The sequence below is a fragment of the Rosa chinensis genome, chromosome 6, assembly GCF_002994745.2.
Source record: "Rosa chinensis cultivar Old Blush chromosome 6, RchiOBHm-V2, whole genome shotgun sequence".
NCBI classification, from domain to species: domain Eukaryota; kingdom Viridiplantae; phylum Streptophyta; class Magnoliopsida; order Rosales; family Rosaceae; genus Rosa; species Rosa chinensis.
Window position 1 is genome coordinate 11607528 of NC_037093.1, and position 24898 is coordinate 11632425.

Consider the following 24898-nt stretch of genomic DNA (forward strand, 5'->3'; position numbering starts at 1 on the left):
GATCGTATACAATATTGAGTGTTTTATTTGATGTTTATTTAATGAAAATCCCAATTTCACTTCTACTATGTTATTCTTTTAATGGTTTGACATGTCCCATTAAATAAGCGTCATCTAGGTCTGCACCGTAATATTATTGGTATCATCTATGATTAGTTTGGTGTTAGGAAGTATATTTGTGCTTTTACACATTTAAGTATTGTTCTTACATCATACAAAGTGTGTTTCAGATCAAACCATGCTTTAATTAGCTTCATATTGTTAATATCATCTGTTATTTGGTGTTGGGAAATATATATCAAATTGAAAAGATCTATAAACTTGCTAAACTTGTTAACCATATGATGTACGAAGTTCAAAATCTTCATGTAGTATTATTTATCTATACTTCTATAATATTATAACCACTGCATGTTACCAAAAAGCTAATAGGTTCTTATTTGACAGCAAGTTGAAAACAACAAAGATGCATCACCGAACCATAAGGAAAGATTCAAGATAACACACCTAAAAAAGGGTTCCAAGACACAATACATTGATGAAGCATCCACACAAGCTGTGGTTAGTATTAAGAATATTATAGTTATGTTTTTTATTTGAAAGGCCATATAGTCTTTGAAATAGATATAATTTGATGATTATTTATGTCGGTTGTAGCTTAGCTTGGAACAAAAAGAAGCAGAAAAAGGAACCAAAATATCGACATAACCCTTGAAGTTGTAGAAGACATGTATGTAGAGGTGTTTGGTGTTGAGAAGAGAAACCGCGTTAGGGGAATGGGGACCGGGTATACATGGTCGGATGTTCTGTCCATACAGAGAAACGAGGGGTTTCAAACGAGGTGGAGGCATTAAGAGCTGTTGTGGAGGAACAAAAAAAGAGTGTCTGAAAGAGCATCCATAGAGGTTGAAAGATTAAGAAGGGAAGCTGCAAAAGAGAGGAATGAAGTTGCTGAAAGAGAAAAACAACGTGAGGCAGAGTTGGAAAAAATAAAAGATGAACAAAAACAAATGATGGAGAAGATGAAGAAAATGGAAGAGAATCTGCAAATATCTTTTGCTACAAAAATAGATGACATGATGAAAGGGGCTACTGGTGATAACACACATTTTTTGAATACTTCAATGCCTCAAATGCAATTAGCTCTTCCAGATGAAGCTCTAGACATGAGAATGCAAGATGCATAAAGAGAAATGCAATGGGTATGAGTTGGTGAGCACATTTCAGTTACATATTAAATAGTACTTTATTGTTGCTATATAAATGCACATGAATGTTGTTTAATGTTGGTCATTTTGTTAAATTTTGTTCATCTTGACCAACTGTTATATAATCTAAGGGAATTGAAATAGGCCTTATTTTGTATAAGGAGAAATGCAATAGCAAAACTCTTAGGGGGGTGTATTCAATTCAGATTTTAAAAGATTTTGTTTGAGTTTTTATAATTCATGGATATACTTAATCCACGGATTGTTTAAATTCTATATGGACTCTAATTGATTCTAATGGATTGGTTTACTGGTATTTGTTTTGATTTTACAAGTCCTTATGATATTTTTGGTAGATTAATTTTTTTTTCTTCTTTAAAAGCAATGGATGTATGGATCCAACTATAATTCTATATCAATGACAAAAAAGTGTGTGTGTGTATGGTAATGTACCATTCTTTATGTTGTGTGTTAGTGTGTAATGATATATGAATAATAAGAGAAAACTAATCAGCTAAAATGTTACACAAAAAATAAAGTAATAAACTAATGACATAATTTATTTCATATTTAATTTACAAAAGAAACATGTGTGTATGTATCATCTTAACAATATCATTGAAAGTGAGCTTCATTAGCTAGAAGGATTAAAAATAAAAATAAAATTATTAGATGAAAACAGAGGCAGAGGTAGAGGAGGATAGTGGGAAGATATGTCTAAGACAAAATGGATGAGTGTCATCTATTGAGAGCTACTTTTTTTTTTGGTGAATAGCTTCATTTTTTGAGTGAGAAAGAATCTATCAAAATCTCTTGGGAAGTGGTTGGATTGTTTTTGAGTTTTGATAGGTATAAAAAGCACTATAAAATCCTTCAAAATCCAGCATTTATGAAATACTTTTTTTTTTTTTTTTGAGAAAGCATTTATGAAATACTTAAAAATCCTTATACTTTTGAATATCTGCAGATTTGAATGAATAATTCTAAATCTTAATTGAATACATCAAGATTTTAAAAGATTATTTAAAATCTCAATTGAATACCCATATATTTTCAAAATACAAAAAAATCTGGTAGATTCTTAAATGAATACACCCCCCTTAATGTATATTAATGTGAAGCATGGTGTATGTTTTAATATATTAATGTAAAGTTTTGTTTATGCTTTGAGGGATATTGTGAATATTTGAGCTTTTATTTTTTGGTCTTAGTTGCATTAAATATATAATTTATTTAGTTATTTAAAAAAAAATATAGATGACTATATATTAAATTGAATATTTTATTATTATTTTTATGTTGACAAAACACACAGTTTCTCATCTATGTGAGATAATTATTAATAAAAGTAAAATAAGAATATTAATAGCAAAAAGTATTATATATTGAAACAGACGGATTCTTGGGTGATTGGACGTAAGAGCAGGAGTTGTGGTTTAAGTGGGACCTACCAAATGCATTCACACAGATTAAAGTAGTATTAGCAACGCCAGTAATACGTACGGTTTATTAATTTGTCGTTATACCGTGTGTATTAACGTTTTCACACGGATATCCGTATGGAATACTATGATTTTCTCATCCGTGTGTGATGGGGGGTTTGTCTAGTAGTGATAGCATCTATTCCATTATATCTATTCACATCATTCTATCTTAACCAAATTCCAAACCTTTTGGTTCTAATTCAACCAAACACCCTATTACCCAAAAGTTTACTATCATTATCACTTCAATATCTATCATGTTGTAGGCTTAATCACCACTCCAAAACTCATCATTTTCATGTTTCCCACCCACAATAAAGAAAGCTAGCTTCTCTTCTATTTTCCTTTGGCCATATTTTTCTACTCTACTCTTTTTAATCATTACTTCTATTACTTCCCTCTTTCTACTCCATCTTTTCCATATTTTTCCACCACTATCATCATCACTTCTACTATCATACTCCACCTCCATACTACCACTATCTTCATTACGTCCACTATCATACTATTCTCTTCTCTATATAAGAATTCATTCATTACACTCTAAACCATCACCCACACTTAGCCATTACATCCTTTTCTTTCTCTATTCTCTACACAATCCACTACCATCTCCTCCACGAAATCTCCATCTTCACCATTCCATTTTCCAACCACATCCCTACTCATAATATCTTACATATACTAAGCTTCATCATCATCATCTCAAGTCTTGAAAAATGAGTTCAAGGAAGAAACTAGAGTACAAGAGGAGCCACCACATCATCTTCCATGACAAAGTTTCCATATCAACCACTTCATGATCCTTCACTTGTGATTATCCCTAGTCATTTCTAAACTCTATTCTTTGATAGCCTAATGTTTTCCATTATATTGATGCTAGTTTATATAGTTATGTGCGAGTAGTCTATTGTTGGGGCTAGGGTTGAAAGCCCTGGCCAAACTTGTAATGAATTGATGTTTGAATCTTATTTGATGCAATATCCATAATCATCTTCACATGCTAAATCAAGAAGTGAATGCTTGTATTTGAATCTAGCTAATTTGAATACTTTGCATTTGTCATTACATGAACAATGTTTAGAGAGTAACTAGCTTTGAACATTAACAGCATGAAAGCATACTAGGTGTGTATGTGAGGGTAGTGAGTTAAAATCACCTACCCTAAGATTGGTTTGCTGAATTGCTTGATTATTTAAACTCAAATCTTTATGCATCTAGGAGCAAGAAATTAATACTTGTCCGGTAATATAACTTGTTATTGGGTAGTTAATTTTACACTTATCCTGTGGAAATTGATAAAATCAAAGGAGTTTAGGCCTTAGTAGTCTTATTCAGATGCTAAGAGGGTAATTGGATACTTGAAATTGCATTACTTATAGTTTGAACATCAATGCATGCAAGAGAGGCTATGGTGAACAACCTCAAACTCTAACTTCCATCTATTTTTTCACATCTAGTTTAACATATCTTAGTTTACATTTCAAGTTTCATTTTCTATTAATTTGATCCGAAACCATTTCCAAAGCCAAAAATCAAACCACTACACCATCTTGCATATATTCACCATAAACTTTGGTTCACTTGTGAGCCCTTGTTTATGACTTGTACATTTGCATATTCATATAGCACCTCTAGATTTTCCTTAGCTAGAGTGAGATTTTCCAATCTCTTAGGTACAATATCCCCTACTCATAATCCCTACACTATAACTTGACTCTTATACTTGAGGGTGACTATTTGGCTAACACTAGGTTCTGAGTTGGTGGAACGAAACCCTTCTCCTCTCTTGGTGCCAACATTGATAGTTAGCGATGTGCTCCAACCACTGGCTGCTCCGTCCGCCACCCGGATGGCGTCGTCTGTCCTTCTGACGGTCTTGTCTACCACTCTAACAGCCCCATCCAGTTCTCCGACAGTGGAGTCTGTCTTTCCCCTTTTATTTTCTCTGTTTTCTCCTTCCCTCTTTTGGATCTGGTCTCATCCTTCATCTATGAAAGCTCTAAATCAAACTTGGCAGGCTTCCTCGAAGCTTCTTGTTTCCATCCTTGGATCGTCGCCCTTGGGTGTTTTCCTGAGGTTGAATCTCTCTGCTGTAGTTCATGCATTGTGATGCACTTTGTGAAATGGAGGTGTACACAGCAACATCTTTAGTGCATGCATCGACACTTCTGTCCAATTCCTTGGTGCTCTCCGATGGTTTCTTTGTTGTTTGCTTCGCATCAGTGCTTTTCAATGTCGTTCTTTGCTTGGTTGGAGTTGGTATCTCAGATCGGGATCAATTTTTGGTCATCAGACTGCAGTGGTGGCATGACCGGTGGTGATGGCGACTAGTGGCGCTATCTTCTTTAGATTACTGTAGGTTTAGTTAGGCCAGTTTTTGGGCTTTTCTGTATAGTTGTTTTGTTTGGACCTGGACCTACTTTTGGGCTAGTTCTCTTGTATTTCCTGCCTTTTTGAGTGTTTAATGAAATCTCATTATGACAAAAAAAAAAAAAACATAATTCCCATTAAAAAGAATTCTAAAAAATCAACAATTTTGATTTTTTCTATCTGGACTATCAAATTGACGATGTGCACATTTTTCAGAAAAATTCTTAAATAAGGTAAACGTACTAGCCACGTGGTACGCTCGGCCAATCATATCTCTCTATTTTTTAATTGAATTCCAAAACTACCAATGTTTAATTATAATGAAATATCCAAAACACTCTCCTTCATAGATAATAATTGGCTGGATGACACGCCTGCTCTACACAAGAATCTCTCCATTTTTTTAAGTAAGATATATGAATCTCGAGTTAGACACATGTCATCTTGCATAGCTCGCCAGAACGTCTTTGGACTGGAAGCAACATATTCTAAAGTAGTAGGATACATAAATTTTGTTCGAGTCGGAAGGATTGGGAGCAACCCAAATCTCCAATCAGGCCATTCAAATTCTTCCTCTTGCCAACTCTCCACACGATTCGTCTCTGCTTCTATTTCCTCCCTTCTTCTAATCCATTTCACCACCTTCTTTATTACTCTAGCTTTACTCTTCACTCCTTCCCCTCTATATCTAGCCGAATTTGAAACTCCAACACCAACACCAACCCCAATGCCAAGTTGCCACCGGAACTCCGGCAGACATTGCTTGAGTTCCATCCGCAATGGGTCAAAAAGCCTCCAACCGCCCGGGATGCCCGCCGCCTTATAACCAGTCCTTCTTAAGAACGAACTTCGATTTCCGAAACAGAAACTGAACGGTAAGCCTTTACCCAATAAACTAGTTGAAAGAGTTTGGATATAAAACAATGTACGTGTTGGGTACTAGGCTTGATGTTTTCTATGGGATATAGAGTTTGTTTTTTGTCTGCTACGGTTCTTACATCAAGAAATTTTTTTATAACAAAATCTCTGGGAAATACTAGTTGTTCTTATTTCAATTGACATTATATATATTGCTCACTTTGTTGCTGTTGTCTTTTGGTGAAATTTACTTTGGCATTGATACCTCTTGTTCGTCAGCATTGGATTAGGACTTTATTGGTCTACTAGATATATCGAATGTTGTATCACAAGGATTTCTCTGTTTCGATTTGTTTGAACTTTTACAAAATACATGTAGGTCTGCCATTAAGTTTGATTAGTAGTAGATGAAACCTTTCCTTCTTAATGCGAAAAACTGTGGCTGCTTCAAGAGATTCAAGATTGAAGGGACCTCAAATCTTCAATAAGAGTAGCTAATTGGGAGAATGAGGAACCACCTTCTTCAACTGCCCTCCTTGCCATATCTCTGAGCGCAGAAACTTTGCTTCTCATTTCCTCTTTTTTATCACTCACCATTATGTCATCCCTCTTCACACTGGCTTTACTCTTCAGACTGTCATCCTCAAATGTAGCCCACTTTTGAACACCAACAGAAACCCCAATTCCAAGTATCTGAGTCACCAACTTCTCATTGTAAAACTGCTCTGCAGACACCGGCCACGTTATCATTGGTAGACCAGCAGAGACTCCTTCAAGGATAGAGTTCCACCTGCAATGCATGAGAAGGGCCCCAACTGTTTCATGTTCAAGAATCAGTAGTTGGGGAGCCCAACCTCTTATAATCACTCCCTTACCTTGCATTCTCTGCTCAAACTGTTCAGGCAACCACTTATTTTCATCATTCTTTTCTTTCTTCACCACCCAAACGAATTGCTGCTGAGAAGCCCCAAGACCCAAGGCAATTTCTACCAGCTGACAATCACTGAAATTGATCACACTTCCAACATATATACACAACCGAATTGGTTTTCTTAGAATTAAGCCAATTTAAGTATTCATGTACTTCATCAACAGAGCCTTCCCTTCCCCTCTCTGATTTATCTTTTTCTGCCTTGTTGTATAGAGAAGCTGGGCCAATGTGCCATGACTTCCTGCCAAACACCATCCTGTAATGATCTACATACTCTGATTCAAGTTCATAGAAGATGTTAACCAAAATCCCATAGCTCCTTTCCTCTACGTCTCTTGATGCTTTGACCAATTTGATGAGTCCTGTCTCACCATTTAGATTAAGAAACGATGGTAGTTGGTATCAGATGAAACCTTCAGATGAAACCTTCACGTGAGGTTGGTACAGCATCACACTCATTGAAGCACACAGGGGAAAAAAACCAGTTCCATGAAAGATGAGACCTGGGATCCCAAACTTGGCAGCAACAACTGTTGCCCAATGAAATAAGTCTGCTACGAGACAGTTGGGGTGATATTGCTCTAAAATCTGCTCCACCTGGTGTTGAGCCAGAGTGATAGCTTTGAAGAACTTTTCCTTCATTTCTTGGGTAGTAGCCAAGTGAGTACTTTCTATTCCTGCAGGCAAACCAACTTCAGCAGATGGAAACTTGATGACAACAGGTTCAATTTCAAAACCTAAATGTTTGCTTGTTTGGATTTGTTTGGAGAAGCCTGGTGCATTGAGAAGGGTGGTTATTATGGTTGATTTTACACCACATGAAGCAAATACTTTTGCTATGTCTAGGAGGGGCAAAATGTGGCCCTGAGCCATAAAAGGAAGGAAGAAAATGTGAAGCTGATGATGCGTTTTGGTTTCTATGGAGAGTTGCAAGATTGTAGCTGTTCTGCAAAGAAAACACTACGATGATGGTGAAGAAGTAGAAGTGGAAAGAAGGAGTTAAAACATTTAAAAATTGGATGCTTATTAAGGTAGCGATTTCCCTGGTGAAAACCAAAACATTGGAAGATATATAGACTTGGCTGGCAAGACCATGTTGTTGCATACGAACTGTACCAAGTTCGGACTGCAATAGTTCATTGTAAAATATGAAGATTATTAAGTAACTGATACGCATAGAATATTAAGGCAAGACAAGTCGGCAGGTTCTTCTTTGATTATGATTACTGCAAATGTTGACATGAAAGATATACATATTTACACACACACACACAACACTACTTTTGTATCGAATGGATTTTGACTCCATCTGACATAGGAATATCATTACTTTTGTTGTTAAGATGTTACACTACTTCACCTAGTACAACTCGTGTGCTTTAAGTAGCTACTTCACATCTTATTCTGTGTTTAGATTGTTTTGATGGAACCTTTGATGTGTATAGATTAGACTACATTATTTCATGGATTATTTTTTGTTTCTGTTGTGTACTGGTTTTTGTCCAGGAAATTTCAAAAATGGGAGACTGGTATCATAGGCATTTTGTAATTGAAAATTTCTAATAGTCACTACACCTGTTAGAAAGATCAAACGTGATTTTAAGTCTAGTTGGAGTTTATGCATCTATATCATTTGAAATTTAAAATGTAACAAGAACAGTAAATCTATTATTGTGACAATTTAAAATTGCATTATTGCAAACTCTCTTTTGCTATTATTGGAAATAAAAAAGCATTCACAGTTGAGGAGTTTGAATTTGAAAGTGATAAAAATGTTTTTTTTTTAAATGTGTGCGACTGTGTGAGAGGTGGAGAGTTCAGTAAAACTTTTATTCTAATTCTATTTGCATTTCTCTTCAGACTCTGTGGAGTGACCCGCTGTACATAAAGATTCATAGCTCTTCGCTGACACCCTTCTAGCAATCTGACATCTACAGAAATGACTTTGAGAATGAGGACTCCAATAATGAAACCAGAAAGTTGCTTTTTTCAATTGTTTTGGAGAAGAAGGCCATGTTTTGAGAGTGGAAATAATGGTTGTATTGATCTATTTGGAAGCAAATTATTTAGTGATGGCTAGTGTTAGCATCATATGACCATGATCCATATAAGTGAAGAACAAAATGTGAGATTGTCTGGTTTTGCTTTCCATGTCGCTTCTGAAAGATTTGTGATGATGGAGAAGGGATTGAACCGGTAAGGCTTGACTCAACAGTTGGTATATAATAGAATGTGTAGGCTTGCTCTTTCCTATGGGGTACAGTTGTTCAATCAATCAATTTTTAGCATAACTATGAAACACACAAGCCTTTTTTTTTTTTTTTGGCTAAGCACACAACCTTCTGATTCGTAAGGTGATTACATCAGTGAATTTTCAAATAAAAGCTTTAGCATATAGGGACTTTTTAGTACATTAGCTGGCATTGTGTTGCTTACACTTATTGCCACATCTTTTAGTGTTTATTCGACACTTGCATGCATTCATATAGTAGTGTGTATCATCATTGCATTAATGTCTCCTGTTCTTCAGCATTGCTTTAGGACTCCTGTAGACTCTCTAGTTAACAAATGCTGAAACACCATAATTTTTCTTTTGCAAATTATTGGAACTTTTACAAATTTATATGTAGGTCTGCCAACAATTTAAGTTAGTAGTAAATTGTGTTTTATAGAGAGAATTCGGGAGGAAATTGAGATGCTTTCACCGATAATAGGAGCCTCTATATATAGAGGATTACAAGTACAATATCTTTTGAGTACAAGTAGGAATTTGCTAACCCTACTACAGCCAAGCTAAGTAATCCTAAACCTATTTGGACTAGGCACACAATGTCTTGATTTCCTGCAACAGATAGAAATGCTGAAAATGTTGGCAATTTAGCTGCATCAAGAGAATCAAGACACGAGGAACCACAACTCTCCAATTAGAGCAGTTAAATCAGAGTGCGATGAACCACCTTCTGCAACCGCCCTCCTTGCCATCTGTCCAAGCGCAAGCACTTTGCTTCTCATTTCTTCTTGTTCATTACCCACCATGAATTCAGTCACAGCCTTCTCTATAGCCTCCCTCTTCACATTGGCTTCTCTCTGCACACTATCATCCTCCCACTTTTGAGCACCAATGGCAATCCCAATGCCAAGTATCTGAGTCACCAACTTCTCATTGAAAAACTGGTCTGCAGACACTGGCCAGGTGATCATTGGAACCCCAGAAGACACCCCTTCAAGGATTGAGTTCCACCCACAATGAGTGACAAAGACCCCAACTGCTTCATTTTGAAGAATCAGTAGTTGGGGAGCCCAACCTCTTATAACCAGTCCCTTACCCTCATTTCTCTGCTTAAATCCTTCAGGTAACCACTCTTCTTTATCATTATTTTCTTTATTCACAACCCAAATGAATTGCTGCTGAGAAGCCTCAAGACCGAAGGCAATTTCTATGAGCTGACAATCACTGAATTTGGTCATACTTCCAAAACATATATAAACAACCGAATTGGGTTTCTTGGAATTAAGCCAGTTCAAGCACTCATGTACTTCATCAACTGAACCTTCCCTTCCCCTCTCTGATTTATCTTTTTCTACCTTGTTGCATAAAGAGACTGGGCCGATATGCCATGACTTCTTCCCCAACACCTTCCTATAGTGATCTGCATAATCAGGTTCAAGTTCATAGTAGCTGTTTACAATAATCCCGTAGCTCCTTTCCTCAGCTTCTCTGGATGCTTTGATTAGCTTGATGAGTTCTGTCTTACCATTTCGAGTAAGAAAAGGTGCTAGCTGGTTTCTTGTCATAATTATCTCATCTGGGAGACTAGGAATAACAAAAGATTCTGAATCTGATGAAACCTTCATGTGAGGTTGGTACAGCATTACACTCTTTAGACTACACAAGGCAAAAAAACCAGCTCCATGAAAGACGAACCTTGGGATCCCAAACTTTGCAGCAACATTTGTAGCCCAATGAAATAAAAAGTCTGCAACAAGGCAATGAGGATGATGTTGGTCTAGAATTTTCTCTACCTGTTGTTCAAACAGAGTGATTGCTTTTAAGAACTTTTCCCTCATCTCGTCTGTCTTCTCCAATTTAGTACTTTCACTTCCTTCAGGCAACCCAACTTCAGCGGATGGGAATTTGATGACAACAACTTCAATTTCAAAACCGAAACCTTTGCTAGTTTGGATTGCTTTGGAGATGATTGGTGCATTGGCAGGGGTGGTTACTATGGTGCATTTTACACCGCGTGAAGCAAATAGTTTGGCAATGTCTATCATGGGTAAAGTGTGGCCTTGAGCCATAAATGGAAGGAAGAAAATATGAAGATGCGGATGAGGTTTGGTTTCCATTGCAAGATAGTAGCTGTTCTGTACAGAAAACACAATGATTACGGAGTTGAAATGAAAATGTGAGCTTATAACCTGGAAAGACGTCCCTAGCTAAGAAGAAAATTGCTGGGCAGAGACTTGGTAAGACTGGCGTTGTCGGGTAGAACTAACTCAGATTTGGCTGCAATAGATTATTGGATTAGATGAAGATTATTGAGTGATTCTTAAGCATAAATCACATCTTAAGGTTTTGTCTTGGTTTAAATATTCACTCACTGTACACATTATAGATAGATATATATAATATTTCTGCATTCAATGGCTTTTGACTCAATATGTGTGACAGTGATATTTTTATAATCGACATGTTGCATGCTTCACATGTACTGTCATGTGCTTTAAGCTACTTGAGTCATACCTGTTGTGTAGGAGTTTTTGTCCAGAAATTTGGTAAATTGGGAGATTGTTATTGTACGCATTTTGTAAATGGAATTTTTCTTCTTCTTTATTTTTTTATTTTATTTTTTTTTTAGAGAATTAGCAAACTTATTTGGAAGAAAAGTAGTAGAGTTCAGCCAGAAATAATTTTTTTCCAACAACAGCAATCACAACAGTTAAAAGATTGCAAACTATCTTACCCTAAATTGGAAAAAGCATCACACATCTTAAAACTTGAAAGTGATACGTATTTTTGGGGATTCATTACATATTTCAATTTTAATTCTGTTCATTTATCCTCAGGCTTTGTGGAGTGAGCCAGGGATATGATAAAGATCCAAAGCTCTTCCTTCATGATTATTGCAGTCATCTTCATCTGATTCAGGTCTATTGGGTGTCCCAGGTATTTGCTAAGTTCAATGAGTGACCCTTGCATGTATTGTTGTCCATGAAAAGATAAAGAGAAAATGCTGGTTTTGTAAAAGTAAAATGGAGATTGGAATGGTCTACTCATTTCATTCATAACCCCTTTATATAGGGATAGGATTACAACAGAAATATTAATTACATTGATGATACTAAATGCTGATTGAGCTGTGATTTGTAATTGCTTGATTCCCTCTTCGTCTGTTTCTTTGACGAAGGCACATAATGTGCTTTTCCTTTAACACTCCCCCTTGTGCCAAGTCAAAGACGAAATGGTGCATGAGTTGTTGCCTCACTAAAAACCTTGCCAAGTAACAATAAAAACCCTGTGGGACAAAAATAAAACTTGGTCGAAGGAAAAGAGCACAACGCACCTTCTACATTTGAGAATGACATGTGTGTGTTAGACTCCTCCTGACGTCTACACCTCCCCCTGAAACTTTACATTAATCTAGGGAGCTTGGAAAGTCTTTGCATTCCTATGCTTTTCACATGTTTCTCAAATGTGTCCTTAGGCAATGATTTGGTGAACAAATCTGTCACATTCTCCTCAGACTTTACTTGATTCATTTGAATCTTGAGGAGAGTCTGTTGTTGCTGATTGTAGGACAACTTTGGCGATATGTGTTTTGTGTTATCACCCTTAATATAACCTAGCTTCATCTGTTCGATGCAAGCTGCATTGTGTTCGTAAATGCAAGTAGGCTCTTCAGTGGTAGAACTCAAACCACTAGTCCCTCGAATATGTGCAATGATAGTTCTTAACCATACACACTCAAGAACCGCCTCATGTAGAACAATGATCTCTGAGTGGTTCGAGGAGGTAGCCACAAAGGTTTGCTTGGTTGATCTCCAAGATATCGCCGTGTTTCCATTGGTAAATACATAACCAGTTTGGGAACGATATGTGGGTCAGATACGTATCCAGCATCAGCAAAACCGACCAAAACGTCATTTGGCGTTTTAGTGTAGTGAGTGGCGTTTTCGCCATCAACATTTCCTTTAGGGATTGCAGTTCCATCTGCGGTCCCTCTTGTCTCTCTGTAGGGAAAGAACAGTCCCAAGTCAATGGTTCCCTTTAGGTATCGAAAATGTTCTTGATACCATTCCAGTGACACTGCGTTGGCGCTGAGCTAAATCTAGCTAACAAGTTCACTGAGAATACAATGTCTGGTCGAGTAAACTGGACTAAGTACAACAATGCGCCTATTGCACTTAGATAGGGAATTTCAGCTCCCAACACTTGTTCGTCATCTTCCTTTGGACGAAATGGATCTTTCCTTGCATCCAAACTTCGACCGATCATGGGAGTGCTAGCAGGATGTGCTTTGTCCATGTTATATCGCCTGACTTTTGGACATATGCAGACTGGTGGATTAATATTCCACAAACTCGGTGTTCTAGTTCAAGACTTAGATAGAATCGAGTTTTCCCAAGATCCTTCATCTCAAATTCGGATTTCAAGTAGCTCGCGGTTTCTCTTATTTCATCAAGAGTACCAGTTATGACATATACTACTACAATTTGCAAATCTGGAACTTGTTTTCTTTATGAATACGCAGGGGCATAATTCATCGTTCTTATATCCCTTCCCAATCAAGTAGTCACTTAGACGGGTATACCACATTCGTCTGGATTGTTTCAATCCGTAAAGTGAGCGTTTCAACTTAATTGCAAACGCACTCTGTGGTTTAGAGTCACTTGACTTGGGTAATGTAAGGCCATTAGGCACTTTTCATATATATCTATGAATCTAGATCCCCATAGAGATATGCAGTAACCACATCTATGAGCTGCATTTCCAGTCCTTTGGAAACTACTAAGCTAACTAAGTAGCGGAACTTTATAACGTCCATTACGGGAGAGTATGTCTCCTCGTAGTCAATTCCAGGGCGTTGTGAGAAACCTTGCGCCACAAGGCGAGCCTTGTACCTCAGGACTTCATTCTTCTGATTACGCTTTCTGACAAAGACTCATTTATGTCCTACAGGCTTTACAGTTGGTGAGGTTAGCACTACCAGACCAAATACCTGTCTCTTTGTCAGAGAATCTAATTCTGCCTGGATTGTTTCTTTCCATTTAGGCCAATCTGCTCTTTGTTGACTTTTTTCAACAGAGCGTGGTTCGATATCATCGTGCTCTATGATTCCTTGAGCAACAATATATATCATCAATGTGTATGGAAGATCTTTCTATCAACTCATACGTACTCTCGTAATCCTTTGAGATTTCTTTGTTCTCTGGAATCATTTCAAACATCGGAGCGTCCTCCAGTATTGATTCATGGACATAACTATAATCAGAGACAATCTCATGAGAGGGATTCTATACATTGATGATTGGTTTGTGCCTTACTCACCCTCTTCTTCCTTGGGTGAGTGTCAATCGAACCAAGTGACCTCCCCCTCTTCCTTGGGGAGCCACGGCCTTAACCACACCTCCACTAAGTGCGGTTGCAGTGCCTCTATCTGCGGCACCGTGCCCCTTGTAGGGGACTTCTAACCTTGCAGGCACATTTGCAGCTGGTATATATGATCTCGTCACTTTTACGATATCAGTAAACGCATCAGGCATCGAATCTGCTACGTTCTGAAGATCGATTATTCTTTTCACTTTATGAAGTGCGGGGATCAAGATGAGACAGAGTGGGGACAAACCACGAGAATTCCTGTCGTTCCCTTGGAAAATCCTTTTTCCTATCTCCCCCTAACGACGGGAAGACTGTCTCATCAAAGTGACAATCAGCAAATCTAGCGGTAGAGAGATCGCCTGTCAAGGGTTCCAAATAGCGGATAATTGTTGGGAATTCGTATCCAACATAAATACTTAATCGTCTCTGAGGACCCAGTGTAGTGCGCTGTGGGGGCGCAATAGGCACATATACTACTCAACCAAATATGCGTAAATGTGAAGAGTCAGGCTCATATCCAGTTACCAACTGGTACGCATAAAATGGTTGGCTAGCTGTGGGTCTTAAACGAATAAGTAAAGCTGCGTGCAATATTGCATAACCCCATGCAGATGTAGGCAGGTTGGTGCGCATAACCAATGCCCTAGCCACCATCTGTATCCTTTTGATGGTGACTTCTGTGAGACCATTTTGTGTATGCACATGGGGTACAGGATGCTCTACATCGATCCAAATAGATATGCAATAATCATCAAATGCTTTTGATGTAAACTCTCTAGCATTATCAAGCCTTATAGACTTGATAGGGTGATCAGGGTGGTGAGCCCTCAAACGTATAATCTCTGCTAGGAGTATTGCAGCATTTCTTGAGGACAATAAAACGACATGTGACCAGATTGTCGAAGCATCCACCAGAACCATAAAGTACTTGAATGGTCCGCATTCTGGATGGATAGGTCCACAGACATCTCTTTGTATTCTTTGTAAGAATGGAATGTTTTGTTTTGTATCTTTAGCATAGGAAGGTCTCGATCCTGTTTTTGCTAAAGAGCAGGCTTTGCAAAACGAGTGATGTGCCTTTGAAATAGTCAATGAGGCATAATGTGAGGGAGGTAGTGCATCTTGTACTTCAGAAGGCAATGACTGCATTTGGGCAATACTAGAACCGACACCTTACAATGTGGCGGATTTTTCTCCCATTTTTCACTCGAAAGAAGCGAAGTCCGTGTGAGTTCTTGAAAAATACGGATCATCATGTCATGACCTCGGTGCCATAGGCGGTCATGCAAAAGCCTGTATGAGTCAGTGTCCCATATTTCATTGTTGGTGACAATATAGGATTCAATGATCCGAATTGTAGTGAGGTACAGTCCACTAGATTGACTCATAAGTTTCTCTAAGATGTGTTTCCTTCCACAGTCATTAGATGTAATATCAAGGTATTCAGTTCCATTCTCACGGTGTGTTTTTACTGGATAATCGTTGGCACAAATAGCTTTGAAACATTAACAAGGTTCGATTAGCTCTTTGTGCATATAGAGCGTCTGTGACTTGAAATGTTGCGCCTTTAGGCAACAAAAAATTTGGCAGTTCCTCGCCATTTTATTAGTTTTGATAATCCAATCATCGTAGTCACAGAGGAATTATAGGCTATTTAGTTCAATGAATAATTGCCTATTTCTTAATATTGTGTGGGTAGTCCCACTATCATCTAAGCACTCAAGTTCTCCTCCATTCATTTCTACAAATAAATGGGAGGTATTTAGAAAATATAACTCATATTCTTTAGAGTATTTCTATTTGCGTAGAATGATATTCTTTTCATTCTAATAATTTTTCTCTAGATGTATTGCTTTACATCTTTATAGTGCTATGTCGAACCATGTAAATATGTGTATAGTAAATAAATTTGAATAAATTCAGTGCTTCAGAATAAAATTCAAAATTTATTAATAAGCCAACGATAATCAAATCAAGGTCTTATTCAGAAATCTTATTCATCAATCCATGATTGAAAATAAACTTTAAGACCAAACAATAGTCTAATTAAAAATGGGGCATTATGCCTTCACAGCTGTCTTTGGAAAATAAAATGAATAAAGCAGATCAGTCAAGATTGAGAGCATCCATTGACTTAGCAAGTTCCTCTTTGCCATTGGAGTCTGCAACTGTAAGGTTGATGTCTAGGTCATGACCTCCTTCTTCCATATAGTGAGTCACTTGTTCTTTAGACTCTCTATACCTCTTGTAATTGGCTGCTACTCTGTTGTTTGCTTGGCAGTTCTTGTACCAATGCCCAATGAATCCACACCTATAGCATGTTTCATTGTCAACTCTTTCCTTTGGCATCTTGTTTCCATGATCCCCATGTCCCTTTCCATGTGGTGCATTGTTGCCACGTGGGTAGGGATCAGCACGTCTAAACCCCCTTGCATTGGAGTTATTTCCACCTTTCATTTTTCCATAATTAGCCTCGGGAATTTTCTTTGTCCCAGTGGGCCTGGCATTGTTATTCAAGAGAATCTTATTTTGTCTCTCAGCCACTTGCAGTAGGCTTATCAACTTATTGAAGGTTGTGATTCTTTTGTTGTCATAATCCAACTGATACTGGTTCGCTAGTATAAAAGCTGAATTAGGAAATGTGGTAAGAGTCTTGTGGATCATATCATCTTCTGTGATTTCCCTTCCACAGAAATTGAGACGTGCCTTTAAGCGCAACATGTCCTTGTTGAAGTCATTGACATTTTTATAGTCAAGCAAGCGGATTCCATTCCACTGAACCGCCAGTCCTGGGAGCAAAGTATCGTGAATGTTCCCAAAACGTCCTTTAAGGGCATCCCACAGTGCTTTGGGTGTCTTCAATTGAAGGTACTCCCAGCGTAGGCTAGGATCAATATGTCGCCTCAGAAAAATTAAGGCATCTGCTTTCACCTTATTAGATAGTTTATCATCTTTGGGATCAGTAATGGTGGCAGTGTAGTCATTTGCCACAAAGGCAGTTTCCATATCGGAAACCCAACGATGGTACTCAAGTCCTTCTGAGTCCAAAATGTCAAACTCAGGTCGAGTTGGATCAGCCATCTACATAAAACAAGAGAGAATATATAAATTACGCAGTCATAAAGACATCCACGTAAATTATTTTCCAAATATATGAATTAGATTTCAAGACCAAGATTCGTAATGGTCACATTTTTTTTTCGATGCTATGTGAAAATACTTTAACACAGTAAGTATGTATTTATAATGCGCATGAACTTTCATTATCATGGCAAAATGGAATTTTATATGTCGTATTACAAAAATAACTATAACACATTTAATAATAAATAAGACATAGCATATAAAAATAAACTACATGATATGCTCAAATTGCACAAATATACAACAAAATATATGCGACATATAATAATAGCAATAATATATCATGCGTAAAATAAAATATAAACAATAGCATAATTAAAGGCTGCTGAGGAATAACTATATAAGCGTAAATAAAATTCACAAAACATGCTCACAATTGCATAATAAAAACATAAGCAATAAAATATAAAGCATGCTTAAACATAATTATAAATCATGCTTAAATATAATGATATAAAACATAAATAATAAGGCATGCTTAAAACAAAAATTATCTAATTAAACATGCTTAATAAAATAAAAGCATAAACAATAAAGTATAAAGCATGCTTTGTTAAAATCATAAAATAAAATAAAGAAAACATACTTGATTTCGAGAAAATAAAACAATCCTAGCGCACGCGCGTGTTGATGCAGGCGTGCGTAGAGATGTTTTTGGGCTTATGAAACTAGGCCGCTTCCTCTCTCTTTTCAGCAGTGGGCTTTGTTTTTTTTTTTAATTAGCTTGCTTTCTTTTTTTTTTTTTTTTTTTGATTGGAAATTGTTGGGCCCGGGTCCTCCTTTTCTCTTTTCTTTTTTTTTCTCTTTTTTTCTTGACAAAGATGGGCCGGAGGGCCTTTTTTTTTTTTTCTTTTCCTGGGCCGCCCTTTTCTTTGGGCCGGGTTTTTTCTCTTTTTTTTTTTTTGTTTTTTTTTTTTCGTTTCTGGGCCTGCAGGGCTTGCTGTTTTTTTTTTTTTTTTTTTTTTTTTTGACCGGACCTTTTCTTTGGGCCGGTTGACTTTTTCTTTCTCTTCTTCTCTTCCTCGCGTTTTTCTGCTGGTTTCTGGTTCTTTACAGATGGTGATTTGCAGGTGCTGGGATCGGTGAAGGTGGGAGCAGGCACCGTTACACTGGGCTGCGAGGGATCGCCGGGGATGGGTTCGCAGGCTGAGACCGTATTGCAGGTTCTCCTTTGTTCTTCTCGGCCAGATCTGGTCTGGTGCTGCAGGCGGGTCCCGGTTGAGATCGGTGGGTCTTCAAGGGCGGCACCGGTGGACAAGCTCGGGGCTGTGCTGCGCTGGGATGGGGAGCAGCTGTAACTGGATCGAGGGCCTGGGCGGAGGCCGATCTGGGCTCGGTGGTGGGGTGTTGCTGCAAGGTGGGCTGCTGCAGGTCGGTGATGCGCAGGGGAAGAGGCCGGTTTGGGTGGGAGGCCGTGCGCGATTTGGGATGAGGCGGAGATGCAGGTGCAGCGCCTGTCAGAGGAGATCGGTTTGGGTGACTTGCGGCCGGTGAGGGGAGCGCTGTTGGATTGGAGGCCTGTGGGGCTGGCGGCCGGTTTGGCCGGTGAGGTGGACGGGGATTTTTTTTTTTATATTTTTTTTTTTATAATCTTTGGTGGCTGCAGAATTAGAAGAAAAAGTTTTTTTCTTCTAGGGTTTGGATTTTTTTTCGACGCGAAGAAGAAGGAAACTAGAAAATTAAGTTTTCTTCTTAGCTATTAGCTCTGAGCGTGCTGATAACGTGTAAAAGTAAAATGGAGATTGGAATGGTCTACTCATTTCATTCATAACCCCTTTATATAGGGATAGGATTACAACGGAAATATTAATTACATTGATGATACTAAATGCTGATTGAGCTGTGATTTGTAATTGCTTGATTCCCTCTTCGTCTGTTTCTTTGACGAAGGCACATAATGTGCTTTTCCTTTAACAGGTTTATGTTAATTTATTTCTTCCAAACTATTTGGTTATTATTTCACCCTATTCCTTATATGGAAAATTACTAAGAAATACAACGCAGATTGTCCATGTTGACATGGCCTTTACTGTTTTCTCAAAGACTAGTGATGATGGAGAAGGAATTTTCTCAACTGGCCAGGCTTGACAGACAGCTGGTTATATAACAGAGTGCTTTTTAATTGGGAGGTAAGGCAATTAGGACTAGAAATAATGTGTTGGCTTGGTGTTTTCTATGGGATACAATAGTTTAATCAGTAAATTTTGGACATAAACTTTGAAGAGGGCAACGATTTTGTTTGGTAACGTAATTCTTCAATGAATTTTCAAACATAAGCTGTGGGAAGTAGTCCTTAATGTTACACAATGAAAGCAATATCGGTCCAGTCGAAGGAAACAGGGAAAAGTCACAATGATGATATTATATATTTATAACATGTTGCAACATAATGCTTTCATTTTTTTTTATTTTGAGGAATAATATAATGCTTTCTCTTTTGCCATTGTTATGAAATATGAACCAAAAGAAATTACATGTAGCTGTACAAGTTGCCAACAACTTATATGGTTAGTGCAACTGTTCTTCTTAAAGCAGCAGACGTTGGCATATAGGTCAAGCATCAAGTGAATCAATACCTAAAGGACCTCAATTCTTCAACTAGAGCTGTTAAATCCGAGAACGATGAACCGCCTTCTATAACTGCCCTCCTTGCCATCTCTCCGAGCACTTTAGCTCTGTTTCTCATTCCCTCTGCTTCATCACCCATCATGATTTCCGTCACAGCCTTCTCTATGGCCTCCCTCTTCACACTGGCTTCACTCTTCACATTATCATCCTCAACTGCAGCCCACTTTTTAGCACCAACAGCAACCCCAATCCCAAGTAACTGAGTCACCAACTTCTCATTGTAAAACTGCTCTCCGGACACCGGCCACGTGATCATTGGCACCCCAGCACAGACACCTTCAAGGATAGAATTCCACCCACAATGAGTCACGAAGGCCCCAACTGCTTCATGCTCAAGAATGAGTAGTTGGGGAGCCCAACCTCTTACAATCAATCCCTTGCCTTCCATTCTCTGCTCAAAGTCTTCAGGCAACCACATTTCTTTATCATTCTTTTCTTTCTTCACAACCCAAATAAATTGCTGGTGAGAAGCCTGGAGAGCCAAGGCAATTTCGAGGAGCTGACAATCACCGAAATTGGTCAGGCTTCCAAAACATATATACACAACTGAATTGGGTGTCTTAGAATTGAGCCAATTCAAGCACTCGTGTACTCCATCAACAGAGCCTCCCCTTCCCCTCTCTGATTTATCTTTCTCTACCTTGTTGCATAAGGAAACCGGGCCGACGTGCCATGACTTCATCCCCAACACCTTCCTATAGTGATCTGCATAATCTCGTTCAAGTTCATAGAAGCTGTTAACAATAACTCCATAGCTCTTCTTCTCAGCCTCTCTGGATGCTTTGACCAACTTGATGAGTTCTGTCTTGCCATCTGCTTTAAGAAAAGATGGTATTTCGTTTCTGGTCGTTGTGATCTCATCTGGGAGATTAGGAATAACAAAAGATTCTGAATCAGATGAAACCTTCAACTGAGGTTGGTACTCCATCACACTCGTTGAAGCACACATGGGGAAAAAACCAGTTCCGTGAAAGATGAGCCTTGGAATCCCAAACTTGGCAGCAACATCAGTAGCCCAATGAAACATAGTGTCTGCAACAAGGAAGTGAGGGCGATGTTGGTCTAAAATCTGCTCTACCTTTGGTGCAATCAGACTCATAGCTTTCAAAAACTTTTCCTTCATCTCTTGGGTTGTTGCTGAGTTAGAGGTTTCAATTCCGTCAGGCAACCCTACTTCAGCAGATGGGAATTTGAAGACAAGAAGTTCAATTTCAAAACCCAAATTTTTGCTTGTTTGTATTGGTTTGGATAGAATTGTTGCATTGACAGTGGTGGTTATTATGGTGGCTTTTACACCACGTGAAGCAAATAGTTTGGCTATGTCCATGAGGGGTAAAGTGTGGCCTGAAGCCATATATGGAAGGAAGAAAATGTGAAGCTGGTGATCAGTTCTAGTTTCCATGGGCACTTGCAAGAGAATAGCTGCTATGCAATATGCACACAGAAAATACAATAATGAAGATGGTAAAGAAGTAGAAATTGAAATGAGAGACAACACACGGATAGACTGGGTATTAATAATATCAGGCATTGACTGCACTAGCATAAAAAGAGAATTGCAAGACAAAACTTGGGTGGCAAGACTATGTTGTTTGGTAGGAACTGAAACAAGTTTGGACTGCAATATATATATTATTTGAAAAGATGAAAGATTGTTGGGTGATGAGCACAATCGCATCTTTAAGGAATGATGATCGGCAGGTTCTGTCTTTGATTACATGTCTCTTGCAATTGTTGACATTACAGTTCGTCTAATATTTGTGCATAGAATGGATCTAACATAGAATTATACTAGCTCTGTTATCTCCAATATTGATATACGTCGACAATATTTGTCCAATATTGTTGTCTGTCAACTAGTAGTCGTATTTCTGTTGGCAAAATGGACATTGTTATTGTTTTGTACGCCAATTTGCACTTTGCAAATCACAACAAGTGCTACTTCTTCATTTGTTAGCACAGATCGAACTTGATAAGTCTAGGTTGGGATTGATGCATCTTTGTCATTTGAAAATTAGAAAGAAAAAAACATTAAAAACAAACAAAAATGGTAATGTTCAGCATGAAGGACGTCATTCAACTACAGCCCAGTATGTTAAGAGTTTACAAATAAAGACTGAAAATTTCAAACTGATAAGTATGTCTGTGTTTTGCTGTCTCTGAGAGGTGGATTTCATATGTGGATTTTAATTATATATACATTTGTTTTCAGGCTTTGTGGACTGAGCCACTGTTGATATAGTACCAAAGCTCTTCAGCCATTATTTGCTGCACACTAACTAGATATTGCAGTAATCTTCATCTGGTTTGGGACTGTTCAGTCTTCAGGTATATCCAAGTTCAATCTGACCCCTACCTATATTGTTTCCGATGAAAAGAGAGGAAGAGAGGTTTGGCTTCCTTATGTTATATTTTCTGCAACCTATTTCCTCCAAACAATGGGAACTAGATTTCTCCAATGATAATTTCATAGACTCTTCTGTTAACCATTCGTCATTCCATTGCAATGCTTTTCACTTGGTACAATGGTACAACCATTTCGTTTCATAGAGTCTTCTGCAACCTATTAGTCTATTACAACCATTTCATTCCATTACATTTCTTTGACTTATGCTACAACATTTGAACGCCTGTAGGTGCTCCTGATTTAAATTAGTAGAGGAGAATTTCCTCTTGAAGCTTTTGCAAAGCTTTAAAAGAATCAAGACGAAAGGGACCTCAACTCAGAAATTAGAGCACTTAAATCCTTGAACGATGAACCGCCTTCTTCAACTGCCCTCCTTGCCATCTTTCCTAGCTCTTTAGCTCTGCTTCTCATTGCCAATGCTTCATCCCCCACCATCATTTGACTCACAGCCTCTTCTATTGCCTCCCTCTTTACACTAGCCTCCATCTTCACACTTTCATCTGCAACTGTACCCCATTGATGAGCACCAACAGCAACACCAGTTCTAAGTATCTGAGTCACCAACTTTTCATTATAAATCTGCTCAGCCGAGACTGGCCATGTGATCATTGGTACACCAACAGACACTCCTTCAAGGATTGAGTTCCACCCACAATGAGTCAGAAAGCCTCCAACTGCTTCATGCTCAAGAATCAGCACTTGGGGAGCCCAGCCTCTTATAATGAGTCCTTTACCTTCCATTCTCTGCTCAAACCCTTCAGGCAACCACTTTTCTTTATCTTTCTCTTCTTTCTTCACAACCCAAATGAACTCTTGCCCGCTAGCCTCTAGCCCCACTGCAATTTCCAGAAGCTGAGAATCACTAAAATTGGTCAGGCTTCCAAAACATGCATAAACAACTGTCTTGGGTTTCTTAGAATTAAGCCAATATAAGCACTGGTGCACTTCCTCAATGGAACTTTCCACGCATCCACTCTCTACTTTTTCTTTGGCTGCCTTGTTGTACAGTGACACCGGGCCTATATGCCATGTCTTCCTCCCAAACATCTTCCTATAGTGATCTGCATATTCTGGTTCAAGTTCATAGAAGCTGTTAACAATAACCCCATAGCTCCTTTCCTCAGCGTCCTTGGATAATTTAAACAACTTGGTGAATTCATTTTCAATATTCAGCTTTAAATAAGCTGGTATTTGGCTTCCTGTCATCTTCATCTCAACTGGGAAATTAGGAATGGAAAAAGACTCTGAATCAGATGACAACTTCAAGTGAGGTTGATGTATTATCATACTCATTGAAGCACACAATGAGAAAAAACCGGTTCCATGAAAGAGAAGGCTTGGAATTCCAAATTTTGCAGCAACATTTGTAGCCCAAGGAAACAAGGCATCAGCAACGAGACAATGAGGACGGTGTTGGTCCAAAATCTGCTCAAGTTGTGGTTGAAGCAAAGTGACGGCCTTGAAGAATTTTAGCTCCATCTCTTGTGTCGTAGCCGAGCTAAAACTCTCACATTCTTGTGGCAACCCAGCCTCAACAGAGGGGAACTTCAGGAGTAGAAGTTCGATTTCATAATCAAACCCCAATATTTTCCTTCTTTGGGTCGCTTTGGAAAAATGTGGTGCATTGAGAGGCGTGGTTATTATGGTGCATTTTACTGAGTAAGAAGCAAATTGTTTGGCTATCTCTATGGCAGGTACGCTGTGTCCTTGAGCCATAAAGGGAAAGAAGAAAATGTGAAGCTGCTGATGGGATTTAGTTTCCATGGTTTCTAGGGTTGCAGTAGCTTTTGGAATGCAGGTATGCAGAATGGTAATGATGATGAAGTATAAATGATCGATCAGAAAGAGAGATTATAACCACGAATGATTCGGTTTGGTAAGACAGCAGCTTTTGGAGCCAAGGCTTTGTTCTTATGTTTTGTTGTCTACGAACAGAAACAAGTTTAGGACTGCAATATACTGTTGGAAAGCTGAAAATCATTGAGTAATAGACGAACATAAAACATTTTTAACTCAAGATACACATAAGAGTTATCTTATTTTGACTCCATCTAACATGTACACATTGGACCAAAATATGCTGTGCAAGGTTTTGCCATTGTTAATGTGAACTTTATCCTCAACATGTTGCACTGCACTAGCCAAGACTATGTTCCTTTGTTTGTTCTCTTGATGATTTCTAAATTTGAGGACCATTTGTAAAAGTGTGGAAACAAAAAAAGTTTAACAGCCGGTTCTTCGAAATGTGATCGAAAAATGGATCTC

At 38.2% G+C, this 24898-nt stretch overlaps 4 protein-coding genes across 5 annotated transcripts; 1 reads left to right on the top strand and 3 right to left on the bottom strand.

Annotated features, from left to right (window-relative positions):
* The first annotated feature begins 5526 nt into the window (after positions 1–5526).
* LOC121049824 lies at positions 5527–19721 on the top strand. 2 transcript variants are annotated; one of them, XR_005801415.1, is made up of 4 exons: positions 5527–5940; positions 8715–9050; positions 11922–12091; positions 19516–19721. XR_005801415.1 is itself a non-coding variant. In XM_040508046.1 (4 exons), exons 2-4 carry the CDS (start codon positions 8947–8949, stop codon positions 18894–18896), a joined length of 432 nt encoding a protein of 143 aa, XP_040363980.1. In that variant the 5' UTR covers positions 5527–5940; positions 8715–8946; the 3' UTR covers positions 18897–19151. The 2 variants fall into 2 exon arrangements, 1 of the variants encoding a protein (XP_040363980.1); XM_040508046.1 differs by lacking the exon at positions 19516–19721 and adding an exon at positions 18669–19151 and having other exon boundaries at positions 11922–12021.
* Positions 9539–11254, bottom strand: LOC112169245 (UDP-glucose flavonoid 3-O-glucosyltransferase 7). Its single transcript, XM_024306253.2, has one exon. It carries the CDS (start codon positions 11199–11201, stop codon positions 9750–9752), a length of 1452 nt encoding a protein of 483 aa, XP_024162021.1. The 5' UTR covers positions 11202–11254; the 3' UTR covers positions 9539–9749.
* Positions 19722–20110: 389 nt separating the features above from the next.
* LOC112169242 (UDP-glucose flavonoid 3-O-glucosyltransferase 7-like) lies at positions 20111–21691 on the bottom strand. The gene has a single exon (XM_024306251.2). The coding sequence runs from the start codon at positions 21626–21628 to the stop codon at positions 20168–20170; it is 1461 nt and encodes a 486-aa protein (XP_024162019.2). The 5' UTR covers positions 21629–21691; the 3' UTR covers positions 20111–20167.
* A 956-nt stretch (positions 21692–22647) lies between these two features.
* On the bottom strand, positions 22648–24397 carry LOC112169243 (UDP-glucose flavonoid 3-O-glucosyltransferase 7-like). The gene has a single exon (XM_024306252.2). The coding sequence runs from the start codon at positions 24395–24397 to the stop codon at positions 22928–22930; it is 1470 nt and encodes a 489-aa protein (XP_024162020.1). The 3' UTR covers positions 22648–22927.
* Between the last annotated feature and the right edge of the window lie 501 nt (positions 24398–24898).